General features: G+C 37.7%; 1 protein-coding gene across 1 annotated transcript; it reads left to right on the forward strand.

Moving 5' to 3' along the window:
• Positions 1 to 1,959: 1,959 nt before the first annotated feature.
• cax2 (cation/H+ exchanger protein 2) lies at positions 1,960 to 13,620 on the forward strand (the record flags this gene model as incomplete). The annotated part of the gene is made up of 21 exons (XM_080002819.1): positions 1,960 to 1,989; positions 5,441 to 5,576; positions 6,405 to 6,539; positions 6,606 to 6,712; positions 6,841 to 6,949; positions 7,047 to 7,199; positions 7,260 to 7,321; positions 8,048 to 8,164; positions 8,759 to 8,950; positions 9,071 to 9,170; positions 9,285 to 9,426; positions 9,560 to 9,743; positions 10,117 to 10,216; positions 11,303 to 11,430; positions 11,542 to 11,573; positions 11,669 to 11,781; positions 12,040 to 12,185; positions 12,263 to 12,357; positions 12,510 to 12,588; positions 12,702 to 12,810; positions 13,177 to 13,620. The coding sequence occupies 21 exons, from the start codon at positions 1,960 to 1,962 to the stop codon at positions 13,248 to 13,250; spliced, it is 2,343 nt and encodes a 780-aa protein (XP_079858945.1). The 3' UTR covers positions 13,251 to 13,620.
• Between the last annotated feature and the right edge of the window lie 977 nt (positions 13,621 to 14,597).

Here is a 14,597-nt window from a genome sequence, read left to right on the forward strand (position 1 = left end):
TCCTTACCCACCAGAGTATGGTAGATGTACTGTACACCTACCTTTCATTCCAAACAAGGCCTTGTGCATGAGCGTTTCATTTGGGTACTATGACAAACTGTAGCACCATCTGTAGGTCAGTGGTGAAACTAGTAAACCAAGAGAGGGCAACCCACCCCTCTCTCCCCCAGAGAGAACACTACTTTCCTAATCAAATTAACTTGTACTTTTCCATTACAGAACACACACTGTGTGATGTAATGGAAAAGTACAAGTTGATTTGACAGTTTGTTTGACATACACACAGACACACACACAGTGTGTGTGTGTGTGTGTGTGTGTGTGTGTGTCCTGATGACTGAGTCTTGGACGGACGGATGGAGAGACAGACAGACAGACAGACAGACAGACAGACAGACAGACAGACAGATAGATAGATAGATAGATAGATAGATAGATAGATAGATAGATAGATAGATAGATAGATAGATAGATAGATAGATAGATAGATAGATAGATAGATAGATAGATAGATAGACAGACAGACAGACAGACAGATAGATAGATAGATAGATAGATAGATAGATAGATAGATAGATAGATAGATAGATAGATAGATAGACATAGATAGATAGATAGATAGATAGATAGATAGATAGATAGATAGATAGATAGATAGATAGATAGATAGATAGATAGATAGATAGATAGATAGATAGATAGATAGATAGATAGATAGCTAGATAGATAGACAGACAGACAGATAGATAGATAGATAGATAGATAGATAGATAGATAGATAGATAGATAGATAGATAGATAGATAGATAGATAGATAGATAGATAGATAGATAGATAGATAGATAGATAGATAGATAGATAGATAGATAGCGGTGCAATATTTTATGCACTATTGCTTTTGTTAATGAGAAACTAATGTCAGGAGTCTATGGATGTCATGGATCCTCCAAACTCACAGGCAAGTTTAATAAAATGTGTATTCGGGGCAGTTCCCGCATGCCGTCGTCCAAGTTTGATCCAGATCGGTCCATTATTGTGGAATTTATTTAGTAATAAACTATATTGTTTTTTATTATCGCCACAACACACGCATGAGCAGATGTAACTGATGGCAGACCTTTATGGATATCATTGATCTGATAAATCCACGGATAATGTGAATAATATGTGTCTTCGGTGCAGTTCCAACATAGCGTAGTTTGAGTTTCATCCAGATTGGTTCAGTATTATGGAAGAAGTTTGTGATCAACATTTGCCATCTCAACAAGATGGCGCCACGCACAGCACACATCCGCAAATTGAAGGAGTACACTGATCACGGGATAGCACTGCAGTCTAGTGACACATGTAGTCATGACTGGACTTTAACTAAAGGAATACAGAATAAGACACAGACCCTTGTGACAGCTATTATCTTCTTACAGTTAAATTGTATTATGTTTGAAAAAAATAAAAGTTAAAATATGACCAGAAGGCGTTTAATATGCTGTGCTTTGTATAATCCAATTGATTAAACTAAGCGCAGCATATTAAACGTCATAAATGTATACGCTTCTGAGGGCAACTGACACGCACCACCGTAAGTTCTGCAAACCCAATAACGTCACTTTCAGAATTTATAGACATTCTAGAGAACTCAATGTATACAGTCTTCTTGAATTATAATAACTGTAATAATAATAAAACAATAACCAATTACATAATTACAAGATTACACAATTACACAATCACGTTACATAATACAAGGAACATGTATTTATTGTAGATGTGTTTTGAAATATTTTCATTCTTTTTGTGTTTTTAGTGTAGCGTCGTGTATAATTTATAACATACATTATGATTGTGAAGGCAGTTTTCTGTTATTGCCATTCAAGAATTATGTTCCCCATAATGTATGAATAATCATGATAAATAATCGCAAAATTGACTAAAATAATGATTATCATTTCAGGCATAATCATGCAGACCTACTTCAGGATGAAAGCTACAGTTAGTTGTGGTGTAGGAAACCCACCCACAGCCACAAACACCACCCGACCATAGAATTACACTGTAACTAGGCTGGAAGGGAGGAACTTCTGCAGTCACAAAACACAGCGGAACCGAGAACTAAAGCACACTCTCCTGGACACCGTGTACTGTGACGCTTGAGCTGCTGTAATGAGTGAATTTCCTCGGTGTGGGATTAATAAAGTTTATCTTATCTTATCTTATATCTAGTCTTATATCTTATCTTATCTTATATATTATATTATATTATCTGATATTTTATATGATCTTATCTTATTTTATATCTTATCTTATATTATGTTATGTTATCTTATATCTTATATTATCTTATCTTTTCTTATATTATCTTATCTTTTCTTATATTATCTTATCTTATCATAACTTATCTTATATCTTGAATTATCTTATATCTTATCTTAACTTGTCTTATCTTAACTGATCTTATCTTATATCTAATCTTATCTTTTATCTTATCTTATATCTTATATTATCTTATCTTATTTTATATCTTATCCTATATTATCTTATCTTATCTATCATATCTTAACTTATCTTATATCTTATCTTCACTTATATTATCTTAAGTTATCTTAACTTATCTTATCTTATATCTAATCTTATATCTTATCTTATCTTATGTTATATCGTATATATTATCTTATCTTATGTTATATATCTTACATTATCTTATATTATATCTAATCTTATATCTTATCTTATCTTATCATATCTTATCTTGTATCTTATCTGAACTTATCTTATCTTAACTTATCTTATCATATCTTAACTTATCTTATATGTTATCTTATCTTAACTTATCTTATCTTATATCTAATCTTATATCTTATCTTATATCTAATCTTATATTATATTATCTTATGTTATATCTTATATTATATTATCTTATCTTATCTTATCATATCTTACTTTATCTTACCTTATCTTATCTTATTATATCTTATCTTATCTTATCATATCTTACCTTATCTTGTCTTATCATATCTTACTTTATCATATCTTATCTTATCTTATCATATCTGACTTTATCATATCTTATCTTATCTTATCATATCTTACTTTATCATATCTTATCTTATCATATCTTACTTTATCATATCTTATCTTATCATATCTTATCTTATCTTATCATATCTTACTTTATCTTACCTTATCTTATCTTATCTTATCTTATCATATCTTATCTTATCTTATCATATCTTACTTTATCATATCTTATCTTATCTTATCATATCTGACTTTATCATATCTTATTTTATCTTATCTTATCTTATCATATCTTACTTTATCATATCTTATCTTATCTTATCATATCTGACTTTATCATATCTTATCTTATCATATCGTATCTTATCATATCTTACTTTATCTTACCTTATCTTATCATATCTTATCTTATGATATCTTACTTTATCTCTCCTTATCTAATCTTATCATATCTTATCTTATCTTATGACATCTTACTTTATCTTACCTTATCTTATCTTATGACATCTCACTTTATCTAATCTTATCTTATCTTATGATATCTTATCTTATCATATCTTATCTTATGACATCTTACTTTATCTTATCTTATCTTATGATATCTTATCTTATCATATCTTATGACATCTCACTTTATCTTACCTTATCTTATCTTATGACATCTCACTTTATCTTACCTTATCTTATCTTATGACATCTCACTTTATCTTACCTTATCTTATGACATCTCACTTTATCTTATCTTATGACATCTCACTTTATCTTACCTTATCTTATCTTATGACATCTCACTTTATCTTATCTTATGACATCTCACTTTATCTTACCTTATCTTATCTTATGACATCTCACTTTATCTTATCTTATGACATCTCACTTTATCTTATCTTATGACATCTCACTTTATCTTACCTTATCTTATCTTATGACATCTCACTTTATCTTATCTTATGACATCTCACTTTATCTTACCTTATCTTATCTTATGACATCTCACTTTATCTTACCTTATCTTATCTTATGACATCTCACTTTATCTTACCTTATCTTATCTTATGACATCTCACTTTATCTTATCTTATGACATCTCACTTTATCTTACCTTATCTTATCTTATGACATCTCACTTTATCTTATCTTATGACATCTCACTTTATCTTATCTTATGACATCTCACTTTATCTTACCTTATCTTATCTTATGACATCTCACTTTATCTTATCTTATGACATCTCACTTTATCTTACCTTATCTTATCTTATGACATCTCACTTTATCTTACCTTATCTTATCTTATGACATCTCACTTTATCTTATCTTATGACATCTCACTTTATCTTATCTTATGACATCTCACTTTATCTTACCTTATCTTATCTTATGACATCTCACTTTATCTTATCTTATGACATCTCACTTTATCTTACCTTATCTTATCTTATGACATCTCACTTTATCTTATCTTATGACATCTCACTTTATCTTATCTTATGACATCTCACTTTATCTTACCTTATCTTATCTTATGACATCTCACTTTATCTTATCTTATGACATCTCACTTTATCTTACCTTATCTTATCTTATGACATCTCACTTTATCTTACCTTATCTTATCTTATGACATCTCACTTTATCTTATCTTATGACATCTCACTTTATCTTACCTTATCTTATCTTATGACATCTCACTTTATCTTACCTTATCTTATCTTATGACATCTCACTTTATCTTATCTTATGACATCTCACTTTATCTTATCTTATGACATCTCACTTTATCTTACCTTATCTTATCTTATGACATCTCACTTTATCTTATCTTATGACATCTCACTTTATCTTACCTTATCTTATCTTATGACATCTCACTTTATCTTATCTTATGACATCTCACTTTATCTTATCTTATGACATCTCACTTTATCTTACCTTATCTTATCTTATGACATCTCACTTTATCTTATCTTATGACATCTCACTTTATCTTATCTTATGACATCTCACTTTATCTTACCTTATCTTATCTTATGACATCTCACTTTATCTTATCTTATGACATCTCACTTTATCTTATCTTATGACATCTCACTTTATCTTACCTTATCTTATCTTATGACATCTCACTTTATCTTATCTTATGACATCTCACTTTATCTTACCTTATCTTATCTTATGACATCTCACTTTATCTTATCTTATGACATCTCACTTTATCTTATCTTATGACATCTCACTTTATCTTACCTTATCTTATGACATCTCACTTTATCTTATCTTATGACATCTCACTTTATCTTACCTTATCTTATCTTATGACATCTCACTTTATCTTTACCTTTATCTCTATCTTTACCTTAAAAAGAAAACAAAATGCATTTCCCACAACCCCCTCGCGTCTAATCCGCGAGTCCGGGGCGCGCAGCTCGTGCGCGCCCCGGACTCGCGCCGCTTGGTTCAACTGGAGAAGGAACCGAAGCGCGTGACGCCGTTGAACGGAGAGTCCCGCAAGATGTCAGACGCCAAAAACCGGAGAAGACGGACGAGCGGCGCTTCTCCGGGTGAGCCCGGAACTACGCGCCGCGGGAGAGGTGCGGGGGAAAAGCGAGGGGGAGGCCTGACCGTGGGCTCCCAAAATAATGCGGCGCGTTGCGCTGTAAATAGACCCGGACGGCGAACGTGACGTGTGGAGCGTGATCAGCTACACGCGTCAGGAAGCTTTGCTAACTTGTACTCTCCCCCCCAAAAGACAACACTGACATTATATTACCACGGTGTTCAATATATTCACGGAATAACTGCGTAATAGTAATATAACAGCTGTTATTGTGTTGCACCTGCCCCGGCTTTGCTTCAGCGCGAGGGGAAAACAAAGCAGTAAACGGGGGGTGTGTGAAGCGCAGAGTTGGAGGCTGACGAGGGGAAGTTTCGTGTGTTGCGGTTGTTATTTGCAGAAGCCGGAGCAGACGTGGTCCCTGTCCGAGCCTGTCCGCGCGTCTCCATTCAAATCCGGTTCGGCGGCGTTTCGGCCCCCGCTCGTCCCCACCTCGTCCGCCGTCGTTGCGTGCGGTCACGAAACGAACGCGGCTACTGTTGGTGCTTTTGTTGGAAGCAGCGGGTACAGCCGCCTCAGGTGGGAGGGCCGTAGCCGCGCAGACCTTTGTGTGTTTTATTGTTTTGATGAAAGGATTTATCAACTGCGTTGTTTGGAGAAAAATAGACCCATATCCCACTACATCTATTTAAGGAAGTACATTTTTTCAAGTATTAAAATTGAATTCGATTGATTTTTTTTTTCGTGGCGATTGGTTATTTTTGATTGATCATTTCACCCTTAGTCAGAAGATGGTGCCCACTTTAATGAAACAATCCCTACCTTGCCGGTTTAGATCCTTCGTGGGACCCGGACCCCAGCGACCCGCCCGGTGATCGACCGTACGGAGCGGCCCCGCGGTCCCCGTCTGTGGACTTGCGCTCGCCGCCACACGACCACTCCCCCCGTCCAGGGCGCTGCGCGGCAAAATGTGCGTTGGAGTCCCGTTGAGTGTGCTCCTTCCTCCGTCCGTCTGCTGATATTTACTTGATTACAGGTCATAGCTCTCTTGCCTGCGATGACAGCCTGGAGGAGAGTCCCAGCAAGACAACCATCCAAGCAGAGAACAAAGTGGAGGCCAACAAGCTGGTCAACAACTACCGGGTACGACGGTGAAAGCCGGCTTTATACTGCACGTTGAATATGCTTGAATCCAAATCAGGTGCCCGACGAGACCTCACAAACCTTCAAAAAGTCTCAGATCTTGCTTTTGTGTTTGTGAACACTGTTAGTTTGGATTTAGGAAATGGAAGAGCCATGTGACCGAGCGACCGTTTGAAGAAAGGTCAGAAGTGGTGAAAGAGCTCTACTCTGAACTAAATGTTGTCAAACCACAAACAGGTACAGGGTTAGAGCTGTGCGTGCGTCTTTCTGACAATTTTAGCAATGTTTCTAATCACATTTAAGGCTCGTCACCCGTTTCTTTCCCTGTTTTTAGGTCATCTAATCTCCCTCGGGAATGTGTTGTACGTGTTTCTCTTCGGTTGGTGGGTCTCTCTGATGTATCTCCTGGTCAGCATACTCATGTTTACTACTGTAATTGGGACTCAGTATGGTATGAACACCTCGGGCTTTGATACCTTAACGTTGTCATAATTCACGATCATAATGTTGGCTTCATAATTTTCCAATTTTCTATCTTTAATTTCAGGTAAGCTTTGCTGGCAGCTGTCATGGTACTTCCTGTGGCCATTTGGAAAATCCATCCGAGAGGTATTGAATCTGGGTTCAGTTAATATCTAACTCCACTGCCTGTTTTTACTAAGTATCTCATGAAATAAGTAAAGTCATAGTAACGCCTCTGATTTCCTCAAAATCTGTGTTGTGTACCTATGAAAGCAGAAGTCTGTTTTTGTTTATTATACCACACCCACCTGGCTTTCTCCTGCAAGCCATTGTTTACTGGGTGACATTAACACTTATGTGACCCACCACAGCAAAACCCGACTTGTCCCGCATTTCTTAAATTGCCACAAAAAGCCGCCCAAATAAGTTGAAAAAACCTTTCTGGGAGGAAAATTCAATTTTTCCAGATTTGTGTTCCTTTGTGTTTTTTTTTTTTTTTTTTTTTTTTTTTTTTTTATCTCTCCACGTTTTTTCAAAACAGAGTTTGTATTTATCTACTATTTATGAATAGTAGATAAATGTTAAAACTGTCAAGTTCAAATATTCCCATTAGATTACATGGGGAAACACAGTTCACTTACCGAGACGCTGAACAACGTCAATCGATTAATTCCTTTAAAGCGACCGTCCAGGTGAAGATCATTCATCCATATTCCATGTGGTGTGAGGTCACACTTTGAAACCGTTTTTATAGAATTCAACCTTTAAATCTCACGTGTTTTATACACACACCTGGATACATGGTTGTGTAGGGGGCGTGTACCAACGAAGAAGAAAGGCTGAGTGGCCGAGTATTATTGTCTTTTTAATCAGATAGAAAGCACATCAGTGAGGTGCTGCGAGAGCTCTCCAAACTGTGAGTGCAGTATGGAAAGGGTGGATGACATCATGCCGATCCTGCTGCCTGCACGCCCACACACCCCCTACTGGGTGAGTGATCACTCCAAATCTTTTCATAGATTAAGTCATTTATATAGAAGAGGAAATAAGAAGAAACATAACTTTTTCTTTGTTTATTTTTTTTTCACTTCAGCATCAGTTTACTACAATTTTTGTTTGGGCTCATAGTTACTTTTAACATGGACAAGGGCCACGCCTGATGCACAAATTACATAAAATGAGAACTTCATTGTTGTGTAAATGGAGAAGCTTATTAAAGGTATATTACTATTCACAAGAATTGTATCCATACAGAAGTCCCAGTTAGTTCAAATGCACTGCTGAGGGGAGTGACAGTGTTAAACAAGTTCTCAATTATTTTAAATGTGAGTCATGCTTTTTATATTTGCTTGGTGCGCCAGTTTGGGACGGGCATTGATCATCTTTAACATGAAGGCAGCCAGTGACTCGGTAAAGCTGTTAACCATTTGAAGGAATTGGCCTATTTTCTCAGAGGCCTTTCACTAAAATGTATTGTTTTAAATGTTTGTTGTTGTGTTTGTTGTGCCTTGTTCATGTTTGCAACGTGGAAACTGCACTTGAAGATATCATTTTTCCATCCTGTGCTCACAACTTGTTGCACAGCATCGTTTCCCAACATACATTTGGCTGCTCCTGGGTTATCCTCCTCTGGCCCTGGTCCACTGCCTGGCCTGTTTCCTCTCCTGGATCCTGGTCTTCACCATCCCTGTGGCCAAGATGAACGCACGTACCATGAGCAAAGTCCTCCTGATGGCTCCCGAGGACGTCTCTGTCTCCTCCTGCTCACATAGGAGTGTAAGGGACTGCTCTGCCGGACATCAGTGACAGAACACACAGTAAAACTGCATAAACATAAAGCTTAGATAATACCTCTCCACTCTCATACATCCACTTACTTCATATTTTATATTTTAGCGTCAAGATTACGAGACCAGAGCCGTCCTATGTTGTTACCACGCCGCCAACTGGTACTACTACAAGTACACAGTTGATGGAATCAATGTGTTCGCAGTCAGTATCCTTACAATAGTGCGTGCGTGCGTGCGTGCGTGCGTGCGTGCGTGCGTGCGTGCGTGCGTGTGTCTCATAGACACAAAGGCCCTGTTGAAATCCTTGACTCCAACATCAGACCCCCTTCCTCTCGTAATTGTTGCTATGGTGATCGGGTACGTTGACAAAGACAACCAATATGCCAGCTCCAACATGAAGTTTGCAATTGCAGTCAGTTCTATTGTACCGCTGTCGTATTACATCGGTATGGGCATCGCTAGGTGAGCCCACTCTTCCTCAATATTATGAATTTAATAATATCAATATTTGTTACTTTCTTGCTTCTTCTAGCTAATATATATATATATATATATATATATAAAAAAACGTAACTGCTGCCCCTGTTGTTTTCAGTGTGTCAGCGCAGAGTAACTTTGCTGTGGGTGCGGTGGTGAACGCCACCTTCGGCTCCATCACGGAGCTGACCTTCTACATTACAGCCCTGCTCAGAGGTCACCAGGCCACCAACCCCTGTCTCCAGGAGATCGTCAAGGCGGCGCTGACAGGCACGCTGCTGGGATGCATCCTCTTCATCCCGGTAAGTCAACCTGCACACTGAAAATAACACCATAGAAAGCGGTCACTGTGCAACTGAAAAAATCTGAAAATCAACCTCTTTTGTCCACAGTGGCTGCTTAAGATACAGCTGGCAGTGCCCTTAACTATATACAGTACACATGACATAGGTGTGGTCTTGAGCACCCGGTGTATATTTGGTTGTGACATACGATGTATGTCAACAGTGACAACAATGTTAATCTCCTTCCACATACAGTATATATTTACGCATCAATTGGTTCACATTTAATAATAAGGCCAACACCAATCATTAAAACAAGTACAAATACAAAACAATCAACAATGAAACAATAAACAAGAGCAAATTCTGTTCTCCTTTGTCTCTTCGCCAGGGTATCTCTATGATCATCGGAGGACTGAAACACAGCGAGCAGAGGTTCAACAGCCGCTCCACGGGAGTGAGCTCCGCTTTGCTCTTCATCTCAGTGGGAGGTAAGCTCCAGAGATCGTCTATATAGACGTTAGCAAAATCCAACATTCTGACTTGATTGACACCTGATTAGTATGACTCTAGAAATAGCATCTGTGGAAATATAGGGGCAGTTTCGCAGACAGGGTTTAATCTAAATCAGGACTAAGATAATCCTACTTAAATAATCTAGAATTTAAAATCACCTTTGAGACGTTGCTTAATTTAAGATTAATTAGTCCTAGACTAACGTACACACATTCCCCACTGCCTTACAGTACTGTATATAGCATACTGTATATTGCATACTGTATCACTGTTCTGGGTTACTGCACTGTATTGCTGTTCTGTTCAGTGTTGCTGTGTTGTACTGTGGTATACTGTACTGTATACCTCCATACTCACTTCATTCACATGCACTTTACAGCACATATCTGTATATACAAATAGCCTATCCAATATACATACAGTAACTCTATTCCCTTTAGTCCTGTTTTGTACCCCCACTTTGTATTACCTTTTTGAGTTTTATTTTTATTTAATTGTATTTATATTATTCTATTCACTATGGTCATTAAGTTTTAGGAATCAGTTAGTTTCAGTTAGTTAGCTAGGTTGGATTTAGGTTAGCTATTATGTTCGGTTTAGTAACTATTGTGCATTATGTCCGGGTGCATTGTAAAGACATTTCACTGCATATATGTATGAAAGTATGTAAATGTAAGTGACAAATAAACCTCTTGAATCTTGAGCTAATGAAGGACTAGTCAGCTCCTTCTGTCTGGTCTTGGTGCCGGTCTTAGTCCAAATAATCAATTTTCTCTCTCGTCAAGGTCAACCTGGAGGATAAACTTGCTTCTGGCCAGCTTTAATTTAAGCCTTTACTTAGACCTAGATTAGCTCTAATCTTCCATCTGGAAATCAAGTTGTTGTTTTTGTTTTTAGACCAAGACTTGGTTGTGTCTGAGACTATTTTAAACCATGACTGAGGCCAATTCAGTTAGTCCTTAGTTTGTCTAAGATTAGGCCTAAACTGTGTCCGCCAAACCGGGCCCATAATGTATAACGCTGTTTTCTGTAAACAAGCATTCCTCCTCCGTCGCCGGCAGGCGTGTTTGCCCCGACGCTGTTCTCCAAGGCGTATGGGAACCTGGTGTGTGACGCCTGCACCAGCTCCCCTGGAGGAAATGGCACGAGCAGCGGCCCATTCGTCTGCCATGACTGCCACTACGATCTGGTCAGTGACTACACCCAGGGAAACTTTGGAAACATAGCTTCTCACACACTCACACACTCACACACACACACACACACACAATATCCTGATACTGTTTTATCTTTTCAACAGAACAACTATACATTGTTTCACAGCCATGTCCAGTAAGTTATTGTGTATATTTTCGTCTTTATATCTTCTAACCATACGGTGGCTATATTGCTCAATTCTCTAATCTTCGGTGTCTTCTCACTCTCAGACCACTGGTTTACTCCGTGTCGGTGCTTTTGCCCGTCGCTTACATCATTGGTCTGATCTTCACGCTGAAGACACACTCCCATATTTATGACATTCACGTTGGGGAGAGCCGCGGTATGAAACAGATACTCTGTCTTTCTCTCAGGTTATGTCAGTGAAGCTGTAAATGTTATTTTATTGTTATATATGATATTTAAAAATATTATTAAATAATAACCATAAAGAGTTATTTCCACACTGCATCAGCTGTAGTATTTATGTAAGTTCAATGCAAGTTTCATATTAATAGTGGTAGGTAATAGATAACAGGTATTTTATATTTGGGACTTCTCACCGAACCACCCTGCTCTCTCTTGGCGTCTGCTCCTGCAGAGACCGGTCACCACGGTGCCGTGGTGCACTGGTCGCGCTGGAGATCGCTGCTGATCCTCGTCATCGCCACGGTGCTCATGTCCGCCTGTGCCGACCTGGCCACTGAGCACATGCAGCCCCTCCTCAGTCAGCCCAACATCTCCCAGGTGAAGCCAAGACGAGACAGATTCATCTTCACTACGTCTGATCACGTCTGGCTGTCTTACACGTCTCCTATCTCCAGTATTTTATAGGGGTAACAATCATCGCCATGATTCCCGAGATCCCAGAGATTGTGAACGGGATCCAATTTGCCCTCCAAAACAACGTCAGCCTCAGGTGGGTGTTTCCGAAGCTCTTGGGTCTGTTATGTGAATATGTTTCAAGAGTCCTTCATACTTCATGCCACCAAATTCAACGAGTGAAAAAGAAGGAACTCGGTTAACTCATGACATGGTGGATAAAACATTTGAATTTGAATTTCTTCACAGTTTGGAAGTGGGGAGCTGCATAGCTGTGCAGGTCTGCATGCTGCAGATCCCTGTGCTCGTCCTGTTCAATGCGATCTATGTAAGAATTTTTTATTTTATTTTGAATCATTGATCCATCGACAAGAATACCTACTTGTTGCTCTATATATGTATTTGAAAACAAAGACCAAACACTATTTCTGCATTGTTTAGGATGTGGGCTTTGTCCTCATATTCAGCGACTTGCACCTGTGGGCCAGTATCTTCAGCGTTATTCTCGTCAACTACATCTTCATGGATGGAAAGTCTGACTACTTTCAAGGTAGGTTGGGACACAATCCAGTTTTTGACCCATCTGTTCCTTCTGTGATTAAAATAATATCATTTCCATTTGGACTAAATATGAACCAGGAAATCACCTTGGTTGACTGCGATCCAAAACCTTTAGATAGAGAGGTAGAGGTAACCAAAGGTAAGTCAAGGTAAAACCTTGAAGAAATATGAATAAAATGTCCTGAAGTCACCTTCCATGAAATAACCTATATGGGTGAAATTAGGGAATAATTCAGTTTGTTTCAAGTGTGTTTTACTAGAAGCTATTGAATGGTCTCCTACCCTATGGGAGGTAATCCTGTTGGGTCAGTGTTGAGTCAGGTTTTACTTCTCTCTCTCTCTCTCTCTCTCTCAGGCACTGCCCTGGTGATCGTCTACCTCATCCTACTCGCTCTGTACTTCTTTGCTCCGTCTCCAGGGGGCTGCTGATAGTGGAGCACAGCGATTCAACTTTTTTGTGTGTTGGTTTTTTTTGTGAGTGAAAGAGAACTAGACTTCCTAATAATGTCAACTCCTTACTTTTATACTAAGTTATTTCCTGAATTGCGCACACAACCATAATATTTTTCATTTTAACATCTCAGGTGTGTAGGATTTATTTTTAAATTGCACTGATATATTATTTACTGCTTTCCCTGTTAAGTGTATGCTTCATCATACCTGTCATTTTAAACCATATGCCAGAGCAAATGGTGACGGATTGTTTTTGCAATTATGACCTCCATTAACATTCTTTTTACATTACGTATTACATAATAAGCACATTAACTCTGTGAATAAAAAATACATTTTTGAAAAACCTTCGGCCAGTGTTTTATTTGACTGTAGAGAAAAAAAAAAAAAAAGTACAATACAGTCACATTCAATTTCGTTCAGTCCGTATAAAGTGACATGCAGATCATATCAATATGCAATAGTTCATATAACTCAATTTAAGAAAAACAAATCAATGCCAACTACAAGTGCTTCTGACTCCTTTAAAAAGAGGAAAACAATTAAGTATTAAGGCCAAAAGTACAAGCACAATGACAACATGTAACAGGTGGTGTTTTGGATGTGGATGTCTGACATACACGACAGACTATAAATACAGATCCAACCAAAACAAAACGTCATCAATGAGCCTTTCTGAGCCTTTTAACCAGCATGTCTGAGACTGAAGTTGAACAGTTTATATAAAATGTTTCCATTTAATATTCAAAACCACAACAGAGTAAAATGGGTAGAAATTAATGGGAAAACACATTTGCTAACTAGGGAATTTGGTTAGGAAACGACCAGTCACAACTGAACCAGTTGGCAGCCCCACCCCCCACCCCACATAATTTAAATATACTTTGAGCCAAAACACTTAAATCATGCCTGAAAACGTACCAATTTCCTGTTTCAGAATATAACCGAGTAATCACTGACATGAGAATGGCATTTAAATGTTTTTCAAAACCAATTGACCAAGGCTGGTCACAGTATAGAATATCCTGAGAATGCCCAACATAGTTTGATACATAAAGTTAAGTTTACAACACTTTCTGCAAGTCCAAATTACTATGGGAAATAAGCAATTAAGATAAAAAGTTCAAATTAAAAATGGACAGGAAAAAAATATTTGCAGAAGTTAAGTCACAAAGTAATAAATACGCAAAAAAAATAAAAATAAAAAGGTCGGTTGAAAAAAACGTGAACATTTACAAAGAGGTAATCAAGACAAGAGGCAACCAAGACTCGTTATCAACATGCCAACACAACATGGCTCACGTGCAGAGAGGGTACGTCGTA

This window comes from Zeus faber, assembly GCF_960531495.2.
Source record: "Zeus faber genome assembly, chromosome: 6".
In the NCBI taxonomy this organism is placed as follows: domain Eukaryota; kingdom Metazoa; phylum Chordata; class Actinopteri; order Zeiformes; family Zeidae; genus Zeus; species Zeus faber.